Consider the following 24,731-nt stretch of genomic DNA (forward strand, 5'->3'; position numbering starts at 1 on the left):
AAAGATTTTAATGCCAATGTTTATAAACCGGGCTTATGTACACAAATTTAACCATATACACATGGAAGAAGTTCAGCTAACAGATGTCCCAAAAATTCTTCAGAAAGCACTTTGGAAAAAAATGAGGGCAAATGGATTGCTAGTATTGCTAGGGAGAGGCTTATGTATAATCCATCAAGACTGCATCCTGCACGGAATGGGACAATGGAAAGCAATGATCGGCATGCAAATTCATGCGTGCATATACACGATCTGCAGAGGCTAACTTCAATGTTGCATTTTTACATGCATCCACCACACACAACATCGAGGACCACACCAGAAAACGGATTTTTCCAAAACACAGACATGCCTTAATTCCATGAACTTCAGGAAATCGTATTTCGGGAACAAAGGAAAAAAACGAGTCTGAACTGCGCATGCAGAAAGCAGTTGTAGAGCACCGAAGAGACGGTCAAGAATGAATACTTACTACTTGCACTTGGCCATCCTCTCCTATCTGGTGAATCTGGACTTGCTGGGTGTTGGCCAAAGCATAATGAAGCGCCTGAGGTTGGCTGGCCTGAATTTCATTTGGGGCCGACACTGTGCTCTGCGTGCTTTCTACAAAACAAAGCAAGGTTCATGGGGTTTATCACAAAGTTCCCCACCTCTGAAAACACCCAACCTTCAGATTAGATGCTTGCAACTTGAAGCATTCCGAGAGGAGAAGTGTCATAAGTGTTGCTATGAAGCAGAAGTGGTCCATCGTTTATTATTAAAATAAATAAACAAAGTGTGATTTTGAAAGAAACAAACTTTCTTAGGTCACTTAATTATTAAATGATAATCTGCAGTGTTACTGAAATCCAGGGATAACATTGGTAACATCTCTCTGTGTGAGAGATGCACACGTATCCCAGAACTCCGTGGCAGGAGCTGACTCCCCCCCCCACCCCCAACTTTGTTTTATTAACCTAGAAATGGTTCCAGGTTAATTAGCAAAGTTTCCAACTGGGAAAGTGGGACTTTTCCCCCTCGGCCCTTTTCAGCTCACTGGTTACCTTGAATCCATCCAATTGTGACTTCATTTTTCCAGTGGGCTGTTCAAATGTTTTCTAGAAACTAACAATTAATCTGCAGGTTCAAATCTATCGTTCTGAATATTATTTCTCTCCCCTCATTCTGCAACCGAGGACCAAACAACACGAACAGAACTGAATTCAGGGCATCAGGAAAGTGCCTAATTCCTCAAACAACTATCATTTTTAAAGAATCCATTTATTGGAATAGCTGGATAAGATAAAGGGAAAGAAGAAGGCGGGGCTTAATAAGACCTCATTTGCAAAGCATGAGCTACTTAAAGTGGTCTATTGTAACATACACAGTAATTCTCTCGTTTTCTTTCAAATACGTCTCTGGTCCTCCTAGATTTCCAAACCCTTGATATTCCATATAAGAATAAGCTTTGAGAGTTCATCCACACATCTCCATGTCTGATTCTTACATTTTTTTAAAAAAAAAGTCCAACCACTGAAAGTCACCATACAGAGAAGCAGTTCCTATATCTTTGCCCGCATAGTTTGTATTGTGCACTTTTGTTCAAATATTCCAGGGAAGGACAGGGCCACAGAGTGAGGGATGCCGCAGACCCAACCCAATCTTGCGTGTCATATTGCTGAAACCCATATATGAATGAGTTGGAATGACGTGTGTGGTATTTGGGGACTGAACACGCACAAGGAAAGGGGTGCAAAGCACCAACAGTGCAAAGCTTTCCTTGATGGACAGACAGGTGATTATATTTCCGTCGCACAGTTTTAAAATGCTTGGTGTCAACATTGCCAATTTTCCATTTGTGGATGCCTTTCTTCTTATTTTGATGCTTGTGGACAAGACAGGGTGGTTATGAATCAAAGCAATTTAACAAAAATGGAATTGCTTTTAATATCCAGCAAACTTCTCCTTCCTCGTGTTCAACGCCACTCAAGCTCACAAGCCTAGGAAGCAAATCGATCCAACTTCCATTAGAAAAATAGTCCCCGGAGTGCCTACTGACCAAAACAGTCCCAGGGATGGATGGATGGATGGATGGATGGATGGATGGATGGATGGATGGATGGACGGACGGATGGGTGCTTTTGAGTAATGACATTGGAGCAACCCTGAGCATTGTTTGTAATAGAACAACACAGGTTCATGTTTGTCACTGACCAGCTGCTTCCTTACAGATGTTAAAAAGCTATTTTTACATCTGCTAAATTAATCTGGGGACTGCTGAATACCACAAGCATCACACTCACACAAATGTCACGCATCCAACAACGACCTCTCTTGAGAAGCCCGTTTGCTTATAAACAGACTTTTTCAGCATCTGGCTGTGGTGTCATGACCTCAGATAGGAAGGGGAAGAAAAGGGTTTAATAGGATCTAGACCCCAAAATCATCATCATCATTCAGAGACAACCGCCAGATGCAACATCACCTTTAAAAAAAAAAAAGAGCTGTTCATGCATTATTTTAGTATAAACAGAAGATAACCGTGAGAGAGAAAGATACACCCAGAGATGTAGTATGCCAACAATCTAACCTTCCTTTTTTAAAAATAACATTGAGGTGTTAGAGAATTTGTAACTCATAGGAGTACCATGAGTTGACCATGGGTTAAAACAATTATTCTGTAGGAAACCTCCGTTTAATCAAGCCAATGTCCAGAAAAATTCAGCCTCGTGCCCAATGCTGGTGCATTTAATAATATTTATAATTTGTAGCATCATTCCTTCTGGGTAGGTGCAGGATAATCAAACAATTGCTCAGTGAACTCTGATTCTAAAATGAGAGAATAACTAAAATGGAGAAGGAAACTTCTCCTTAATTCTAGGCTGGATCTTCTTCTGACCAGCTTCCACCCATTACTTCTTGTCCTTCTCTCTGGTGCTTTAGATATTAGGCTGACCCCCCTCTTCTCTGTGTCAGCCCCTCAAGTGCTGGAAGGCTGCTATCATTTCCCCAGTTGGAAACTTTGCTAATTAACCTGGAACCTGACTCTTCTCTTTGATGGACTAGACGCACCGAGTTCCCTCAACCTTTCATCCTATGGTTTCCTCTCCTATCCCCTCCTCACCTTTGTGGCTCTTCTCTGGGCTCTTTCGAGAGGCCCAACATCATGCATCCAACAAAATCTCAGGCAGGGGCAAAACTTGAGGCCAGCCTTATCGCATTATCTCCTTCTCTCCATGTGTTCAATTTTTATTGGAGACAGAGGGGCTGGCAGGCCCAAGAACTGAACTTCAGCTGGTAGAATTGGAACAGGGAGGGGAGCAGGCTAACCCCGGGGGCTTTCAGAGAGTTTTGGCGGGTTTAAAACAACACAGGAAAAAGACAGAAACAACAGCAGAGTCAGCGGTCTGAGATCCGCTTCTGACTCCTTGGAAGGGAATCTGGGGAAGCAGTGCCAGTCCTCTGATGCCAGCTCCTTGCCACCCATGAAACCAAAACACACGGAGAGGCCGGAGCTGCAGCAGGTTAATCGATTCCTTCAAGCACACCAAGTGTAGCCTTTCTTTAGAACTGGCAAGGGAGCCAAAAGCCATGTGGGGAAACTTTCATTAGTTACCGCAAGAAACAAGTACATTTTGTGATGGTTGCAAAGCTGCTCAGCCAATTGAACACAGAGGAGCCTTGGGGTTGTGGGGGGAAGGAGAAGAGAGACTTCAAGCTGCAAGGCAGGGAGAAAACGGTGCTCTTCCCTTCAATGTCTGCTTTCTGCAGACTTTTTTTTTACAATTTGTTTCGCGACCGTTCACAGCTACAGCGGCACTGAAAACAGTGACTTGTGACCATTTTCACACTTACGGCCGTTGCATGGACCCCTGATTAAAATCCGGATGCTTGGCAAGTGGTCCGTATTTATACTGACGGTGTCCTGGGGTCCCACATTCCCCTTTGGCGACCTTCTGATAAGCAATTCACCTAACAACCGTGTGACTAACTTAACAACTGCAGGGATTCCCACTAACACCTCTGGCGAAAAAGTTCATTAAACAGGGCAGCAGCACTCCCTTAGCAACGGCCTCGCTTAGCCACGAATGTTGGGCTCGTTTTAAGGTCGTCAGTCAAGGACGACTGTCTGGTCCCTTTCGCTCTGGGACGTCCACAGGATGAGATCGAAAGAGCCAAGAGGGCGGCCGTAACAGTTCCATCCAAGCTTTGGCTGTTTCTATGTGCCTGGCCGCCTTGCAGAGGCTCCTGCAGAGTCACCACCTCCTGCAGAGGATCCTGTTTCCTTTCTGTTCTCACCTGAGCTATTCCTGCTCTCGAGGGAGGCCGGGATAGAAGTGCAAGCGCTTGCGAGTTACACCAGGTGCCCAGGGGTGGGATTCTACCAGTTCGCACCTATTTGCTAGAACCGGTTGTTAACATTCTAAGCAGTTCAGAGAACCGGTTGTTAGAAGAAATTACAGGGCTAATCCTGTAAGGAAGGCAGGAAGGAAACATTCTGGTGTTGCTTACAGAAACTGCCTCTCCGTTAACTCTTATTACAATCTTGGCAGGACTGGACTTCCTGTCTCAGGAACTTCTCTGGAATTATTTTTTCCTCCTTTGATGGTACTTTGCTTGTGTGGAGTGACCATTCAAAGTTACAATGGCACTGAAAAAAGTGACTTATGACCATTTTTCACACTTACGACTGTTGCAGCATCCCCACAGTCATGAGAGGCCAGGCGAGGAGATACGCGCCTTGATGGGAGTGATATTGAGTTGGCCACACCCAGCCAATAACATGACCACCAAGCCACGCCCACCACCTAAGCCACGCCCACAGAATCAGTTGTTAAAAAATTTGAATCCCACCCCTGCAGGAGCCCTTTCCCCTAAACCGGTTCTGCTGCCATCTGTCTCAAGGGCCGGAAGGCCAGGGATGCTCTCGGGGTTCCCAGAAAGAACTCTTGAAGTGGCCCCTCATCATTTCAACCCATGAAAGTGAACCGGGAGGCGGATCCCTTTGGGGATAAAACCCGATGGAGGTTCCGATGTCGGCCCAAGCATTTCCCCCGTGTTTCCCTGTAGCTACTCACAGGGACAGACGGCTCCGAATGTGGTGTCCCATTAGGAAACAAGGGAAGTTCCCTTGACACGGCAGGAGAACGAAAGGTCCCGAATCCCCTGGCAGGAGACCCATCTGGCTGAGTCCCAGTCCACATCAAAGACGTGCGCCGGGATAAGTATTTTTCATTTATTCCTCATATGCATGCATTTTATTGGCTCTGCGGACTAGACCTCAACCAGCTCTTTTGTTCTCCTGCAAGCTCATTTCCAAGGCTGAGTGAGATTTCCAAAATATTTCTGATTAAACCATTCTTCCCCCCCGTCCAAGCTGGTCACAACAAGTTCAGTCTAACTGGCTGGAAGATAAATGCTGGAAGATGACAAAACAAAGGGGCAGAAGAAACAGGGGCAACCTTCATTGGCTCACTAAAGCAGGGACGGGGGTTCAAATTTTTAACAACCGGTTGTGTGGGCATGGCTTGGTGGTCATATTATTGGCTGGGTGTGGCCAACTCAATATCACTCACATTGAGGCACGCATCTTGTCACCTGGCCTCTCATGACTGTGGGGATGCTGAAACAGTCGTAAGTGTGAAAAATGGTCACAACTCACTGTTTTCAGTGCCTTTGTAACTTTAAATGGTCCCTCTACACAAGCAAAGTACCAGCAAAGGAGGGGGGAAAAACTCCAGAGAAGTTCCTGAGACAAGAAGTCTAGTCCTGCCAAGAATGTAATAAGAGTTAATGGAGAGGCAGTTTATGTAAGCAACACCAGAATGTTTCCTTCCTGCCTTCCTTACAGGATTAGGCCAGGAATTTCTTCTAACAACCGGTTCTCCAAACTGCTTAGAATGTTAACAACTGATTCTAGCAAATAGGTGTGAACTGGTAGAATCCCATCCCTGCACTAAAGGCAGGCAAATTGGGATCCGGGGTGGACTAAATCAGAGGGCAAGCCCTGCGACCCACAGATCAGCCCTCCTGGGAGTGCGGTCGCTGGGGTGTTTGGTCCAGGATCCCCTATGCTGACTATGGGGTCTCTCAGTGTTATCGTCTAAGTATTATAGGAGATGACCAGGCTGAGTCTGGGGGTGGAGTCAAATGCATTATCAGTTTGGAATCTCTACACCCATAAGAGGCCAAAGTCCATCCCCCTTTGAAGTCCACTGGCTCTTATCTAGCACCAATTTGCCTTGAGTGTTAGTGCATTCTTGTGAGTAAGTAGCAGGAAATAAACTTGTAGCTCTTTTGAATTCTATCCTGATTCCAAGTATTGACAAATATGAGATTCTCTAGTTTCAGGCCATCTTTAAAATACGCCCCAAACTTTTCACTGAAAATCAAATTAGGAAGAAAAGAAGGGTGGGGGGAGGAGGGGGAGGATTGATTTCACTGCTATTTAAATCACAGGTTTCAATCAGTTCAACTGATCTATTGTTTAAATTAATCCACTCTGGTTCAGAAAGAATGATCCCAAAGAGGTTTGAGAAGAAAACTTCCAAGCACATAGATGGCTGGTTTAAGAGCAGTGCGAATTACTCCTGTTTAGATAAGTGGCGATTCTCAGCTCACAACACTTTCCAGTGGAAGCCATTTTGGCTCACTCCTTGCCTCCAATGAATAGAAAAGAAAAACGGCTATTTAAAAATATGCCCCAAAAGAAGAAGACCGCTAAGCTGGCTTCATTTGGATGGGGGAAGGGGGAGGGGGCTAATTACCTGAGCCACTGTACGAGGAAGAAGAGGGTGTCCGTCGCGAAAAGCTTTTTACAGCCAGACTTTGACCTCGCTGCTTTCGCCGCCAGGCCGTCCGGCATTTGGAGTCTATACTCTGTTTAATCCGGTACCAGTCAGACTCTGTGATGCCAAATTTATAGAAAAGGTGACCTGCAAGGCAAAGAAAATAGCAATAGCGCTTAGACTTCTAGACCGCTAAGCGGTTTACAGAGTCAGCCTCTTGCCCCCAACCATCTGGGTCAACCTTGATTTAGTCAGGATCGAACTCCTGGCTGTGGTTATTAGAGAATCTTCTTTGAAGGCAAGTGACTGAAAACTACTGGGGTTATAGAAGAATTGGTGTGTTATCCGCTTCATACTCTTTTCCTTTCTCGGAACGGCACGCTAAGCCTTGCAACCTAATTAACCGACTGACAGGGATGGCAGGGCCCTTGGAGGTCTTCTAGTCCAGCCCCCGGCTCAAGCAGGAGACTATAGTCTATCCAATTTAGCAGAACATCATTTTGTGTAACCGGCAATCCACTTGGAAGAACTAATTGGGAAGCTTTGGCATTTTAAAGTCATAGAGATTCTGCCAAGCTGATCCCCAAGGAAGGCACCACGCATTCATTCCTGGAACCTGCTTTTTGGATTTCAGGTTTATCAAATTGTGACAGTAAGCAAAGAGGAAAACCAGAGTGTGGGGTGAGGAGCCAGACAAGACTTAACTATGCAGGGCGACCCAGAGCTGTTTACCCCCAAGCAAAACTACATGGGTTCAACAGGGCTCTTACCTGCAGAAGTCACCCAACTATCCTTGTCCTTAAAATGGGTCAATTGGTTGTCTGCACATGGCAAGACTGAACAGATTAACGGAGAGCTTTTTGAAACCAAGGGCAAAGTGTAGCAGTTGCAGTAGAGAAGAGAAAATGTTTGCAGAGGAGGCAATATTGCAGCACGATATTTCTCCTCCTTTGAGGGCAACGTTCAGCAATGGGTGAATGAACGTAATGCTTGACTTCTAGAGTCCTAAACCAGCCAGTTTCTGCTGTTTTTCACTCTCAAAGCACTTTAGCTGTTCAGTCCCCGACAGGGCCCCACAGATTTCCACTGGCTTAGTGACCAAATAAAATCTCTTGGCGATTCAGACATCAAGGGACAAGCCTTGCATGTGGCTTTCAAATGCGGCGTGAAGGTGGTGCAAATCTTGTTACTATATTTAATCTTAATCTAATGCATCAGAACAGAGGTGGGTTGTTGGAGCTGTGCTATACGAAAATGCATGTGAAACCAAGTGCTGTTTTTATCAATCCAGTCTGCAGCGCCAAGCATCTTGGCAGTTTAGCACCTAGTGCAAACTATAATTTTCTTTTCAGCACCGACAACGGAAAAAAACCGTTTCCACAATTGTGCTTGATGTCTCCACAATACAATTCAACAACTGGAAAAATCATTATTCCCTCTCTACTTCTGAGTCACAGAAAATGACTGGGATAGTCTTAAAATGATGCTGGAATGTTCACTACTGTACAGTGAATAAAATATGCTCAGAAAATTGGAGAGAAACTACTAGAAGAATTCAACCTCCAATATTAGAAATGGATGGTTCTGCAAGATCCCAAGCAGCCTCGAAGCTTGTAAGGCCGCTGGACATGAAATGGTTATTTTGCATGTATTAAACGAGGCGCTTTCAACATTTGCAAGCAGGAGTATCCAGATTTAATTTGAAATGTTCTTGTTTTCATTTAACGGAACCCGAATTGTTGATTTATGGGAGCAAGTTGGAGGTTGGCTCGACGTTGGGAAAGGAGGCTGGAAAAGCATTTCATTAAGAGAAGAGAGCTGATTAATGTGAGGATTGCTTTGGTTTTGGAGCAGCGATCAAATCCAAGTGTTTCATGCGCTTGTGAGTGTTACAGCTTCGAAATGGCAAGCCGGGAGCTTCGTTAGCGTAGCTCGATTTCTCATTAGAGCTGATCAGGCAGGGACTGATAGGAAGCAGCTCAGCAGTTTCCAGATTTAACACTCGACTCAGGCTCATGCTTAATATTAAGCAATACGAGCCTGGCAATGTGCAGCCCATGCATCGATAGCTTTTATTAGTTAATTCTCTGCTTGAGGGGAATAAATATTTTGGAGCCAATGCAAAAACAAGACACAAGGCAGACTACCCAGAAAATACGATTGCGTCTTTAGAATTTACGCCCCCGAATTTTAGCGTTCAATATGGGAAACGCGTCAGGGTATTCCAAGCAAGTCACACAGGAGGACCCTAAGCAGTAGGTGAGCCAAACAAACTTAATCAAAGCTGAGAGGCCAGATTAAGAGGATTCTTTTAAGGAAGCCGGGCTTTTCAGGTGACCCAATCTCAGCTAGGGTGAAGTAAATGCCGCAGCCCCATCCAGAGCTGGAGTGGAAAGGATCCCCTCTCTTTGAGGCCTGGGGACATTCCTTGGCTAGAGTCACTCAACTGGATGGATCCTGCAGCTCCAACCAACCCCTGAGCTTCCGCAGGTGGAGCCCCTATAAGGGCAAAAATGAACACAGGCAGTCCTCGGCTTACGACCCCAAAGGAGCCCCAAATTTCTGTCATTAAGTGAGTTTCACCCTATTTTGCAACCTTTCTTGCCACCGTTGTTAAGTGAATCACTGCAGCGGATAAGTGAGTCATGCGGTTGTTAAGGCTTCTGCTTTGATTTTGCTTGGCCAGAAGGTCGCAAAAGGGGATCAACGTAACCTCGGGGCACAGCATAAATACGAAAGCCAAGCGCCTGAATCTCGAAAACGTGAACACGGGGATGCTGCAAAGGTCATAAATGTAAAATCACTTTTTTTCAGTGCCGTTGTCAGGGCTCTGACAAATTCACCCCCATTCAAATCACAAGTCTCTAGCCGCATCCCTCAGAGTAAAAAAAAAAACTTGATTTATTAGGAGTGACCATGTCGGCATTACCTGGGTGCAGCCGACACTAAGACACACCATTCATTTCCCCCTTGACCCTGGTCTTCACCCCATACCCTGGATGTATATTCTCCAATGGGACACCTCCATAGCCAAGAGCCATCAATCATGCTCTCCAGTAATCATCTTGTGCGCCAGCAGCTTCGGCCGCCTAGCAATTATCTGATGCGTTTAAGGAATGCACTGCTTTCCCCTCCCCACCCTCTTTCTGCTGGCAACTAAAAAGACCAAAGAAGTATTTTTTAGTTGACAGCCGTGGTCACTTTGAACGGTCACTAAATGAACTGTTGTAAGTTGAGGACTACCTGTAAGGAGGGGGGGGAGTAGAAAGTGAGGAGATCAAGGGAAAGAGGCTGCTAGCCAAGATCGAGCTGCCCAACTCAATTCCAAGATGTTCCTCATTGAGTCCATCAAGCTCAGGGGTAGGCAACTCTGGCCCCTTTACGACCTGGGGGCTTTAACTCCCAGAATTCCTCAGCCATGCTGTAAAGGGGCCATGCTGGCTCTAGGAATTCTGGGAGTTGAAGTCCCTAGGTCGCGAAGGGGCCATACCTGCCTACCCCTGAGCTTGATGGACTCAATGAGGAACATCTTGGAATGGAGTTGGGCAGCTTGGTCTGCTTCCCCATCCGGAAGTCAGCAAGCGAGGGACCAATACCGCCAGTGCTACCTTACAAGGTGTGTGTATTTCTGGGAGAATTGCATGGCCAAGAAACCAGGTTTTATTTGTGTGTGTGTTACAAGCTCTGCCCTCTGCTCTTCGGGTCCACCAAGCTTTCGCTCTTCTGTTTTGCTCCCCCGAGAAGACATGATTCCCAACATCTGCAAACCGCAAGCTTTCGGATGAAGTTCATCTTGCGTTAACCAGAAACAGAAATCTGCTTCTTTTCCTTGTTCTATTTTGATAGGTTTGCATAATTTGTTTTAGGTTGCAGCCCACTGTCTGGGCTATTTTAAACCCTGATGGGTTCCAGATGAAGCAGACCCTCTCGCTGACGAATTAAACTGATAGCAGGTTCACAGAGGACAAGAGCCAGCCTACCATAGTTTCTATCCTTGCAGGGGATCCATCCGTCGCATTGAAGATGGGTTTTAAGAGCACAGCTGCTTCTGGGCCCTTCGGAGAAAGGCTCTTCCGCACGTCTGCCCAGTTTGGGGCCCTAAACAATTCCACCCTAATTCTGCTTGCTCTCCCATTGCCCCCCTCCCAACGCTTCCATTCCCACAACCGTCCATACAGAAACAAGCAAGCCCTATTCTGTTGCTTTTTCTCCAAAGCAGGGACCATTTATTTCTTTCCTCTATGAGGCAGTGGTGGGATTCAAATTTTTTTTTACTACTGGTTCTGTGGGCGTGGCTTGGTGGGCGTGGCTTGGTGGGCGTGGCAGGGGAAGGATATACCGCAAAATCCCCCTTCCCTCCCCACCCCACTAACCTGCTTTCCAGCTCCATTCTCCTGGGCAGGGCAACCAAAGGAGATCCAGCCGATCAGCTGTGGGCGTGGCTTTGTGGGCATGGCAGGGGAAGGATATACCACAAAATCCCCTTCCTTCCCTCCCCACCCCACTAACCTGCTTTCCAGCTCCATTCTCCTGGGCAGGGCAACCAAAGGAGAGCCAGCCGATCAGCTGTGGGTATGGCTTGGTAGGCGTGGCTTGGTGGGCATGGCTTGGTGGGCGTGGCAGGGGAAGGATATACCGCAAAATCCCCCTTCCCACCCCACTAACCTGCTTTCCAGCTCCGTTCTCCTGGGCAGGGCAACCAAAGGAGACCCAGCCGATCAGCTGTGGGAGTGGCTTGGTGGGCGTGGCAGGGGAAGGATATACCGCAAAATCCCCCTTCCCCCCCACCCCACTAACCTGCTTTCCAGCTCCGTTCTCCTGGGCAGGGCAACCAAAGGAGAACCAGCCGATCACCTGGGACTTGGGAGGCGGAGAAGAGACGGGGTTGGTGGGGCCAGTCAGAGGCGGGATTGGCCGGGTCTCCGAACTACTCAACATTTCCACTACCGGTTCTCCAGAACATGTCAGAACCGGCTGAATACCCACCTCTGCTAGGGGGTGACACGGGAGGGAAGACTGGGCCTGTGTTTCTGACTTTTCGTGCACCCTGCACCGTGTCAGCCCAAGGATAGGCGATCGGCCTCCCAGCTCACCTCCAGTTCATAATAACCGGACACCGAGAGATCCTTGGGTAAACTGCCCAAGGAGAAAAGCCGCATGGAGTCCCAGGGGAAAGATGTGCTGAAATTCTGTATTCTCTGGCAGCACAGCGGGAAACGTCCTATCCTCCCTCGTTGGCTGTACTTTTATCTGGCTCTAAGCGAACGCTGGACCTGGTCCCACTTAGGCCAGATAAGAAGTGGCGGTGCCCTTGCTCAAAGTCCTTAGAAATTTTTCCGTCAGGGAAGGGTACATTATTCACAGAACTTGGCAGATGGAGGAACTGTTGATCCTGGAGTCAACCCCTTTCCTGTGTCTTCCCTTTGGTTAAGTCAAAATAAATCTGCACGAGGAATATGTGTCTTTGCCAGAAATATGAAGAAGTTGGAATCCGCACAAACACCCCTCAGCCTTTCGGCTGGGCTTTGGACAGACCTCAGCCTGCATGGACAAAGTCTGTCTGATGAGCACAGGGAGTCATCAGCTTACCACAGTTCATTCCGTGACCACTCCAAGTGACAATGGCACTTATGACCGTTTTTCACACTTATGACCGTTGCAGCTTCCCCGTGCTCACGGGATCAAAATTCAGATGCTTGGAAACGGATTCATATTTATGACGGTTGCAGGGCCCTGGGGGGGGGGTCATGTGATTCCCCCTTTTGCGACCTTCTGACAAGGAAAGTCAGATTCGCATGTTACTAACGTTAACAAATGTAACGATTCACTTAACAACTGTGGCAAGAAAAGTTGTAAAATGGGACAAACTCACTTAACAAATGTTTCACTCAGCGACAGAAATTTTGGGCTCAATTGTTATCATAATTTGGGGACTATCTGTACTGTAGCTTCAAATAATATTAAAAATATTAGGCAGAAATGCCTGAGAAACCTATTTATACTTAAGAGAGAGTAAAACTATATTTTCAGGGGCAAAAAAACAACAACCCAAAACCTCTGCTAACTGCTGCCTATTGGATTTCGCTCCTCTGGAAATTGTTTCTCTAGTAGCCTTGATGGAATGAGCCCTTAACCATCTCCTCTGCCTGAGTCCTGCCTTCACCCATCAACCACCCGCTGCCATTATGGGAAGCGACCGAATGAAAATATACACCTCGAAAGATTAATAGCTTGTGGGAAAGCTTATGCACAATATCAGGAATTCTTAATAAGCATATTTCCCCTCATTTGGAAAGTGCGGCTGCAGAATATTATATACTTTTCAAAATATTTTCTATTAAATACAGATTTGGTTGGGGTTTTTTTTCCGAGAAAGAGAAAAAGGATCAACAAGGATCTTTCCACTGATGGGTTGAAAGACGAGACTCAACCAAAAGGCAACTTGGCAATCTTGTGGGGGGGCAGCGGGAAGGTTGCCCCAGAATCCCAGGTGACAGAAAATAATGCTCTTCTCCACAGGTTGTGGGAGAAAAGGTAGGTGGGCGATATACTATTCAATGGGCGGATTCCATCCGTGCTTCCCAAAAACATGACTTCGAATCCAAACCATGACTTGAGTTTCCAGACAGAGATGTATGGTTCAGATCAGGGTCTCCAACCTTGGCCAGGCGTAAAGTTGCCAAGGTTGGCGACCCCTGGTTTAGATCAACTGTCTGAAAATTGGTTTTTCTATCCTTTCAGCATTAATCTTCATAAATTCATAATCTCTGGAAAGAGCACCGTTCTGAACCTTTTTACCTCTGATCCTGAAATGTGGTTTGCCATTCCAAGCATCACAATGGGATAGACAAAACTTTATTAACTATATTTTGGAGCGGTACTTATGCAGAATCTTTTCTGTTCCTTCCTCCGAGAACACAACTCTTCTGGGTCACATTTAAGTAGACCCACCCACCAACATGCACAAGGAGAATCTCTGGCACAGCTTTAATATTTCCTTTAAAAACCGACTTTTCTCAACCTGCTCTTAAGATCAATAGATTTCCATCCCAACTGTTGACCTTCAACGCAGGGCCAGCTGCTTTATCGCCACTGGACAATGGGGGCTATGCCTGAATTTATTTATATGTTTTAAACATGCAGCAGCATGAAATGAGGAAATTAGATCAGGTGTGGGATAGCGAGATAGCTCATCTGAAAGATGAATAGCATCGGAGACTTTTTCAGCTTTTTCTAACTTAACTCAGTAAGTGCTGAGAGATCCCACCACTTCCTTGATCTGCTGGAGCAGTTCAGCCACCCCTGTGAATCCAACCTTCTGAAACCAGCCTCGCTTTCTCATTCTTTGGAAAAAGTTAAGCATCTCCTACGTATTTTTCTCAAGAGGGACAAAAGCCAGAAAGCGGCCAATCTCGGATACCTTCCATTACAGCAAAGGGGAAAAACTGTTGGGTAATTTTCCTAGACTGACAAAACTTTTGTGTTAGAATGCAGCTGTGTCGATGCGAAGGTTGAATCTTCTACCCAGCCAAGCCAAGAACGTCTTTCCAGCCGAATTCTGTGGAATGGATTCAGACTGCAGAATGTCGGGGCAGTTGCAGAAGACAATTAGCTACCCCTCACCACCAAAACAAGACACCTATCCGCCGTCCCATTTGGCCAACCAACTCCCAAATCGCTGGAAACCCTCAGGTTTGCCCCTCCGCTGTGCAAGTCTGAAAGGCGTGCTTAAGGGGAGAGGATCTCAGGACCCAAAGAGACCCAGTACTCACAACGGATGCCGTAAATCATGAGTGGATCGAGTTGCTTCTTCCCGTGCTTCCCTTGGCCAGAGAGGTTAGAGATCGCCTGGATTTCGCGATGGAAAAGGTAGTCGAGCAACGTCAGCGCCATCTTCTCGGCCGTCCGGCAATTGGTGCTGATGTGGAGCATGTCTGCCGGGGTGATAGGGCAACGCACGCGCATCTCGGGGTTGTTTTCGTCCCCAAGCCACGTCCCGCTAGGATAGTCCTCTAGAAAGAAACACAGGTGAATAGGGCAACTGAGATCGTAACGTTGCCCTTAGTCAAAATCTAGGTCATGTAGAGCGGGCTTATTTTAAGCAGGTGAGGAACATCTATCTATCTATCTATCTATCTATCTATCTATCTATCTATCTATCTATCTATCTATCTATCATCTATCACACATCAGTACAGGTAGTCCTCAACTTATAACACTTCATTTAGTGATTGAAGTTACGACGGCACTGAAAAAAGTGACTTATGACCCTTTTTCAGTTCCGATCTTTCCCGCATCCCCGTGATCAAAATTCAGAGGCTCAGCAACTGACTCACATTTATGACGGTTGCAGAATCCCAGGGGGTCACGTGATCCTCTTTTGCGACCTTCTGACAAGCAAAGTCAAGGGGGAAGCCAGATTCGCTTAACGGCGTTACTAACTTCAACAACTGCAGGGATCCACTTAACAACTGTGGCAAGAAAGGTCGTAAAATGGGGCAAAACTCACTTCACAAATGTCTCGCTTGACAGCGGAAATTTGGGGCTCCGTCGTGGTCTTAAGTCGAGGACTACCCGTATAAATGGATACCAGCCTACAAAAACCCAGGTGGACCTTCCTTTTAGAGACCAATGCCCATCCTACAGTTCCCCGCAGGTGAAAACGAGTCTCTTTCCAGCCCTGCCAAGGCCCAGTTGGGACAGAGCAGGAAATCATGACCCCAAGAGTCATTTTAGGGTCAAACTCACATATTCTTTTTTCTCTTCCCTTGTTTTCTGCAACCTCAAGAACCACGGAGAATTTTGTTCCTGCGTCTAAAACACTCCTCCTTGTAACATCCAAAATTGGGGAGGAAAAAAACAGATCATTTCAATTACAATTAATGGGGTGTGGGGGGGAGTGAGACAGGGATGAGAACATTTTATCTTCATCTCCGTGAATTCAGAGGACCTGGCAAAGCCAGAAGAGACCCAAAGCCAATTTACTGAGCTGATGGAAATAATCAACTCTACAGCTCGGCCTTTCTATAGGATGCTGACGCCACAATTAAAGCAAACAAAACTTGCTGGTTGCTCAGAACTGCTCAAGATGGAAGGGATATCGTGTCAGGCCAGAGCACTGAACCACAACAATTGTGGGAAGAAGCTGACTCAGCCAGCATTCGCTAGGAACAACTGGGAATGAGCAGCATTTGTGAGTACAGAAGAATGGTAATTTATCTGATTAATTGCATGCGGGGCTCATTAAGGGAAGTCACTCGATGGGAGCCATAGCCCCCAAATAGAAATTGGGTTTTTAAAAATTCTTTTACGCTACTGGAATGGAAGTCTGCATTGTTTCTGACACATTTGCCAAATGGGTTGATTTACCTCTCCTAGGAACGAATCACTTTGGTGATGAAGAGCACTAATCTTTCTTTTATTTTATTTTATTACATGGGTACGTGGATTTTTTAAAAAACTTGTCAACACTATACAAACAATTTATGTCTAGGGCAAGAGAAACTGAAACAACTCCACCCACCCATCTGAAGATGTGGAACTTCCATTCCCAAAGTTTAGTAGTGTTTGTTTTAGGGAAATATGTTGAACGGCTAGCATCTAAGAGACCCATAAAATTGCTGACTCAGAAACCCAGAATATAATTACTTTTAACTGCCTAATTAAGGAATCTTCAAAGCAGTAAAGATGGCCCAATTAAATGATTGGGAGCTTTGAAGATTCCAAGGGGGCTCAACTTGTCATCTCTCTGGATTGAGGCCACAGCAGTTATAACAGTTTAAATCCTGTCTACATTTAGGGTGTAGATGTAATCACAATGCAAAGCCATCAATGTCACTACCTTCCTATCATCTGCTCCAGAAACACTCAACTGTCTGTTATTGACGGAGTCAAAATAATATTAGCGTCAACTTGCCACACTATTTAGTTTCTCCGTGTCAAAAATACTGTCTGTATGATATGAGGCCTTTCCTAATGGCCAACGAGAGATCTGGAAAGAATTACCAAAGGATCAAACTCCTTTTTTCTCTCTTCAAAACTGGAAAAAAGCCTCTCTCGAACTACAGCATGATAGAAGGCAGTTTTCTTGCACTCAACATGCGAACCATTCCTTCAGTAATTCCCTTCCCCAAGGATAAAAGAAAGGAGTTCTACTCTCCTTGGGTAAGATTAATACTTTCCTTGGGCTTAGCTTGGGATAAACAATCCTGAGTACTCATCAAAGGCACAAAGGACACCCAAGCATCAAAAGAAACGTGCTTCCAGTTCTGCCTTCAATGAAGCATCCGTCACATCGCCACGCAGAGGGAGACAAGCATCTAAATACCTGCCATTTGGTATACCCACCTTTATGGAGTTCTTGATGGTCTCTGAGCGTGGTTGTTGGCCTGCAGCATCAGTGCCCTGATGATGTTCCCTAGTTGGGTCATGAAATGTCTGCCAGAAAGCCACCAAGCTCAGAGAGCACCAAGGACTCCACAGTTCAGCCCCAGCTCCAAATATTCTCTTCTGTTGGAAGAAGATTCATATTCCCCAAACACAAGGACGTGGAGACCACACAAGTTCCTCTCCATCTGAAATCTGGATCAGGCATCCATTTTTGCACACACACACACACACACACACACAAAAACATTTTCTGCACAGAAAATCCTTTGCGGGCACATCACTTTTAATATTCTTTATCTGCAAGGCCAGTGTCCATCTGCTAATTCAACATCCAGGTTACTACTTCTGCCGGAATATAATATGAGTGCTTAATTCTTTGCTGGTGCTATATTGTCTTTATTACAGGGAGAAACATCCTTTGAACCAACCTGATAGACAAGAAGCAGGAACAAGAAGTCTAAAACCAAAAACCTTCCCAGGGTGCCATCAATCAACCCTGTTAAACAGATGGAAAGTACACCGAACACCTGCTTATGTCAATAGTTAGACCATCCGCTGGTTGTGTTTATCAAACACCTGTACGATGAACAGAAACGATAGAGTCTGAGCGATACGCCAAAGGATACCGCACAGAAATAATAAATGGCTAAAAATACAAGCCCTTCTCTCTGGAGCAATTACGCAAGAGGGTTTTTTTGTGCGTCTTGTCTACATCCATCAGTTGACTTAATTTTGTGAGGATAGGAGAAGTGACTCTGGGGACTGCTGAAAATCAGCTGCCAGAATTTATCCTTAAGAAACCTCACAAAGGCTTCCAGGCTTCACCAAATCAATTTTCCCTGATCGTGGCAAATCTTTCAAATCTTCAACTACTCCAAGCTGATACAGAAATCATTAAAAAAAAAACCTACTCAAAATCCTAAATGTGTAAGTCTGTCTTTCTGTGTGTGTATAAACTAGGCACACGTATAAACTTCGTACCTTCATTTGGTCATGTTCCTCTGATACCCGCTAAGCTCATTGAGTTGCCAACTGAAGTTAAAATACATTTCCTTTGTTTGTGAACCACATCAAATAATGCTGATTTCAAACAATTTAAACAACATGTAAATGCCTTTCAGCTGCTTCCTTTCAAATCAGTTGATTCTTCTTCCTTTTAAAAACTGCTTTTAATCAGGCTTGATGCTAGTAACAGAAAGCAGTATTCTTTGGGGATGTGTGTGGAACTCACGGGAGAAACCATGCTCATTTCCCCCCCATTCTGTGCAAGGAACAAGAGCAGCTCCTTTTATCATCAGTGAAACAGAATCCGAATCAGAGGGAAAAGCCTCCAGATTTTCTGAGAGCATCAAATTTACGGTTTTATGAAACTCCACCATATGGCCAGCTATGCCAATAAATCCACTAAAGGAGATATCAAAATTATTTCCGCAACATGTAGGAACCAAGGGAGGGAGGGAGGGAGGGAGGGAGGAAGGGAAGGAAGGGAAGGAAGGAAGGAAGGAAGGAAGGAAGGAAGGAAGGAAGGAAAACGGCCAGTTTACTAGAGAAATCTAAAACCCTACAGTTCTCAGTTCCCCTTCTTCAAACGTGGGAGAAGCATCCCTTCCATAACAACCTCCAACACTGCCGCAGAGATGGCAAAAGAGCTGCTCCAAACCGTTTCAGATTTTAGGCAGCAATTTTGAGAAGCAGACAGAAAATTGCTATGCCTGCCTCATGCAAGTTGTACTTATCTAATAAAAGCTGTATTTAGTTGTAAGCAGAGGACTTAATTTAACCTAGCATTTTCTGCTTTTGAAAAAGAGAGAGTGGTCCACCAACACCCTAATGATAGGGAGGATCACTGTTTGTTTACTCAGGACATCTCCCCAGCGGAAGGCAGAATTAATTGGAGAAAAGAGCCCCTTCCCCCCCCCACCAAGGGAAGTTGGACGCCAACTCTGGGGATGCTGGAGAAGCACAGCCAACACTGGCTGGCTAAGAATTTGGGGGGACAATTCTGATTTCGCTCATCTGGAGGGTGCCAACATGGGGATACTGCATATCAGTCATTCTATCTTGTCACCGTTAGGACTACTCTATTGATCAAATTATGATTTATCAAATTATCATAATCTAATTATGATTTACAATTATAATAAATTCTGCAAACCAGAAATGGACTACTGGCCCATCTCTAAACTCAATATTAAAATATGTAAGATTGCTTGTGGCACTTCACAGGGCTATTTCATTGTTATCTGTGTTGCATGTTCATGTTAAACAGCCCTTCACAATTAAATAGCTCTGCGAAGTTCTACAAAGCAAATTAGACGCCAATACTAGGAAGAATTCACCGCACTTAAGGATTAGTGTTGTCTTCTTTAAGCATTTCCTTTGCATTTCCCAGTCTAGCCTGCAAACCCCACAATTTTCCAATGAGGCAAATGCTGACCAGACCTTACCCTGCTTGTTTCAAGATCAGCCCCAGCCAACTAGGTGTTGCCATCATTGTAAGAACTCTGTATTGTGGGGAAAAAACTGGAAAGTGACCTTTGAAGAGCTGTTGGAAAACTCTCTAACCGATTTATAAAGGGAGGAATGGGATCCATTCCCAGCTAATCCATGACCAAATTAAAGTGACACTTTGAAAAGTGAAACAACGCGATGCCGAAGTGAAACCCTTCTATTTCGGAAGAAGGGTGACAGAATGAAGAACGCTCATTAAAACCAACTATTAGAAAAGACTGAATATTGTAACTGTCCTGGAGCAAAGGAGTCTGAGAACCGCAGAGAAAGGAATTCTATTACATAGATTAGTTGCAAAAAATTTAAGCATGTAAGTGGCAACACAAGAAACGATAATTACAGAAAGATGTATCCAATTAGAACTAAACGGAATGGAAAAACAATTTAAGAAGTAAAAAAAAATTAGAAGAGAGAGGAATGAATCAAGCCAATGCATCGACACAGAAATTAGCAAGCCATGCCAACGCATCTTCAGTTTTCTTCATTGGAGGAATGAAGTTGAGTCTGCAAACACACTCATATGTAGTGGGGTCACCGCCCTGGGTTCAGAGCAGCCCCCGTGGAGGAGATTCTCAGGGTCTTGACCCCCAACTCAAAGTGATACCAACTCTCTAAGGATCTGCAGGACCAACTGAGGGTTGCAGGTTTGAGCCCATTCTAGCAACATTGTCCACAGACCTTCTCCACCCATTGTCATCCTTTCACATGGAAACTGCAAAGAAATATATGCACCCAGAGAGACCTTTCTGCATGCTATTTAGGTGGACAACTAAATACTTGTGATAGGAGCTTCAGGTAGGAATAAGCAGCTCTGACCAATGTGTGTGTGTGTGTGTGTGTGTGTGTGTGTGTGTGTGTGTGTGTACATTTGCACCTGTGTGTGTGTGTGTGCGCGCGTGTGGATATATTCAAAGTAAGCGACATTATAGAAAACATTGAAGAGCAGATGGAAATCAAACACAATAGTCAACATTCTTTATATTTCTCATGTTAATTTCCCCCCTTGTTTCTCCCACACAATAGAAATGCTTATCAGAAGATCCTGGAAGGGAAAACACAGTGGGAGAAAGCATTTATTTCTATGTGAAGTTGCTTAAGCTCTATGCTCCTGCATGCTCATTCAAATCTGTGCATGTCAGCTGAATTTTATCACTTCGCTCAGTCTAAGGGCTTTATTTATGCAGCATGAGATTGATAAATAAGCATCCATTTTTTATATGTGAGGCATTGAAATCCAGCATCGTGCTTGTCACTGTGATTGGCAAGAAGCTTTCAGGCAGGAGATTAGGACAGCCACGGCTCTCTCCTATGCCTCCACTTTTTGAAGCTGTACCTTTGGACAGCTTATATGAAGAGAGGGATTTCCAGGTTCGTAATTTATCTAAGGAACAGTTGCATTTTTGCTAAAGCCCGAATTCAGACATTGCAAACTCGGAACATGAGGAATAGGAGCATCTTTGGGCACATCAGGACTTCCTTCGATATTTGACCTGACAGGCCCTGAGTCAATCTGTGATGTGTACGGCTAGATTCTTTCCTTCTTGGGACTCTGCACTGCCTTGATGTAAACATATATGGGACTGTTTGGTTAACTGAATGTGTCACACGGGATATATACAAAATAATAAAGCATTATGCAAGAGCCACGGTGGCGCAGTGGTTAAAAGGCAGTACTGCAGGCTCCTTCTGCTGACTGCCGGCTGACTGCAATTTGGCAGTTCGAATCTCACCAGGCTCAAGGTTAATTCAGCCTCCCATCCTTCCCAGATGGGTAAAATGAGGACCCAGATTGTTGGGGGCAAGAGGCTGACTCTGTAAACTGCTTAGAGGGGGCTGGAAAGCACTGTGAAGTGATATAGAAGTCTAAGTGCTATTGCTATACAGGAGCAATTTTTAAGTGACTCCATTCTCACACCACAGTCCCTCCCCCACAGTTAAATTCTTGGTCCCAACCAAAGTAGAATTCCTGCTTCAAACTCTCATTCCTGGTTAAACATCTGAACAGTCATGTTCAGCACATTAGAAGACCTTCCCTTGATTTCCCCAACGCAGCAAATCCAATTTCTACCATAATACTGGCTGCTGGTTCACTCAGCGTATTATCTTTGGCCAAGACAAGCTGGTTGCTGGGGACTTGGTTGTTTTGGATGTTTAGTTGGTTGGTTTTTACATTATGGAAATGATTTATGATGATGACAGATCTTCAGATGTAATCAAGAAAACAAATCCAAGAGAAATGATTTCAATCTTTGGAAGCTGGGAACCATAAATTATTTTGGCAAACAGTGTCACTCATGGGTTTCTCATCGCATATAAAAAGTTACTCCCAAATGTTCAGAAGGAGAACCGTGGCATTCTCGGGACAGTGGAAATCGTTTGCAAGGAAATGGCTTTAGGACACATCAGGAAAGTCACACAAGAAGAGGGGAAGTTAAAAAAAAAAATCAGGGGAAAGTTTGTTCGAAGGAGCCCCCTCCCCCCCCAACCAATCTGTTTTGTGTTCAGGGAACTACTTTTTTTCCCATCCACCTGGTGGCCTCTACAGACCATGTAGATCAGGGGTGTCCAACCTTGGCCAAGGTTGGACACCCTGATGTAGATAAACCTTTATAAAAGAAAGATAAAGCAGGTGAGCTGCTTCCTCGAGTGCTTAGCTCACAACCACTTGAGCAGTATTAGAACTTTACTTTTGCTGATTGAGGAGATATCTTGCAGCTCTATTGTGTCAACCTCTGGTGTCTTTCCCACTTTATCAGCGGGAGTGAATACCACCACGAGCATGAGAAGAGCATTTTTCCTGCTGAAATGAGGGATTATTTCAAGCATTGTAAATTCTCCACAGATGGGTGTCTTCTACATTGCCCAACTTTCAAGCATAGAGGCTTATATAATGGTTAGGTTTGTCATCCATAGGCCTGGAATCAATCTGAAAGTACAAACTGCAGTGTTTAATTAACTGTCACAGACTGGCCAAGTTTGTTTCTGAGAACACTAATAACTTTTCCTATTTCGCTAACGGTTTTTGTTGATCACGTTTTCTGAAAATTATTGTTACTAAATCAATCCCCATTCACTCAATCGCATAAATGCAGCCAAGAAATGAACCAAAATTACAGAAGTCGTACAATCTCCATGCCGTGCAGAAAAGGCTACACTCTTTAAAATCCTGAAAGAAGAAATTTGGACTTATTCGACGGAATAAGTGACTGCTGGAGTTCAAAAACCCTGACATCATGATCTAAAATGGAAGGCAAGATGGCCTTTGGCATAAATGGACCTGATTTGTCAGTTGTTGTTGCCTTTGTTGGGCACCACAAGAAGGTAATCTTAAGGCCACTGGAAGATTGTTGATTGCCCCATGCTTGAGGAATTCCACAAGGTTGCAGGAAATTAGGTGATTTGGTACAAATAGACATGCCTAACAACTCTGAAAAAGGTGAAGAAAGAGGTCTAACCATTAGCAAAACTCTTAAGTATAAGAAGACATTCAAATTCAATTGAATCAGACCGCCTTTTAAACTTATATCATGACTTTATTAAAAAAAAAAAAATCCTACTTAAAAGGTACCGCTTTGGACTGATCAATCAGGAAACTATATATTCTCAAGTCTTTTCCTTTGGTTAAGTCCAAAATTTTTATATATACAATAATCCTATTAAAAAGCCAACATCTGTCTGCCTGTAAATGCGCCAACAAATTATGCTGAAAAGGTCAGGCTGCAACGAAGTCTTTTTTTACTACATCAAAAACCACTTCTCTTAAATAAACAGCTGAAAAAAGTGACTCAAAATTATTGCCTTTTCTATTATATATACTGGAGCGAGGAGATTTCAACAGTTGTCCAGCACATACACAATTAAACTGCTATTAGGTAATGATTTTACTTTTCACTGGGAGACAGATAATCCCAGTTACATCTGAATTTTTGCAAACAGAATATACTCTCCCACAAATTCTATAAGGTTTTATTTATTGCTTTAAAACTCTTACACAATGAAGAATTTGAATTTTTGAATCTACTCTTGTGCTTGCATTCTTTAAGAGGGAAATAAAAGTGAGCTAAGCTGAAGGAAGCCCCTCCCCCAATTTTGCATTAACAGAGGGATACAATCAAGATCAAGTGAGGTACTAATACCACTCTATAAAGCCTTAGTAAGACCACTCCTAGAGTACTGCATCCAGTTTTGGTCATCGCACTATAAAAAGAGGTTGAGACTTTAGAAAAAGTACAGAGAAGAGCAACCAGGATGATGAGGGGACTGGAGACTAAAACATACAATGAACGGTTGCAGGAACTGGGCCTGGCTAGTCAAGGGAAGAGAAGGATCAGGGGAGACAGGAGAGCATCTTCCAATATTTGAGGGGCTGCCACAGAGAGGAGGAAGGGGGTCAAGCTATTTCCCAAAGCCCCCCGAAGGCCAGACAAGGAATAATGGATAGAAGCTGAACAAGGGGAGATTCAACCTGGAAATAAGGAGAAACTTTCTGACAGTGAGAACAATCCACCAATGGAACAGAAATTGCCCTCAGAAGTTGTGGGAGCGCCATCACTTGAGACTTTCAAGAAGAGATTGGACTCCCATCTGTCAGAAATGGTGCAGGGTCTCCCACTTGGGCGGGGGGTTGGACTAGATGACCTATAAGGTCCCTTCCAACTATGATTACCTGTTATTTGTTAAATGGCATGAACTTCAACCACACCTCCCCACTTGCTGTCAAGAAACAGAGTCTACCCTGCGACTTTTTACCTTTGATGGCTTGATGGTTCTTGTTCAGAATTATAGTATCTCTTTCCCTCTAACAAATTTAATCAACAATGTCATCTTAACTCTGCATTCTTTCCACAGCTGTCTCTGCCCTGCATTAATGTTTAATTCTGAAGTATATATGAATTTAATATGCATCATAAAACGAGGGGATCATGAGGCAAATTCCAAATGGTTGCATTCCAGCAATAGTGATTTTCTGAGGTTTGAAGAGCAGGACAGAGGTTGGGAGGGAGGTTGGAAACTGATAAATTGCTGACAAGACTATCGTGTATACAATACATTTTCGATGGGAAT

General features: G+C 44.5%; 1 protein-coding gene across 1 annotated transcript in view; it reads right to left on the bottom strand.

Moving 5' to 3' along the window:
- BANP (BTG3 associated nuclear protein) overlaps nt 1–24,731 on the bottom strand; it is an 88,165-nt gene that overhangs the window by 38,280 nt on the left and 25,154 nt on the right. The window contains exons 7-9 of the mRNA XM_087971788.1: nt 14,540–14,779; nt 6,747–6,914; nt 473–603 (exon numbers count right to left, since the gene is read on the bottom strand). Of these exons, the coding sequence (XP_087827914.1) occupies nt 473–603; nt 6,747–6,914; nt 14,540–14,779 (539 nt within the window). The remainder of the gene's footprint in view (nt 1–472; nt 604–6,746; nt 6,915–14,539; nt 14,780–24,731) is intronic.

The sequence above is a fragment of the Notechis scutatus genome, chromosome 9 (genome assembly GCF_049901735.1).
Source record: "Notechis scutatus isolate UNSWTSFEM ecotype Mainland chromosome 9, rNotScu1.2, whole genome shotgun sequence".
Lineage (NCBI taxonomy): Eukaryota > Metazoa > Chordata > Lepidosauria > Squamata > Elapidae > Notechis > Notechis scutatus.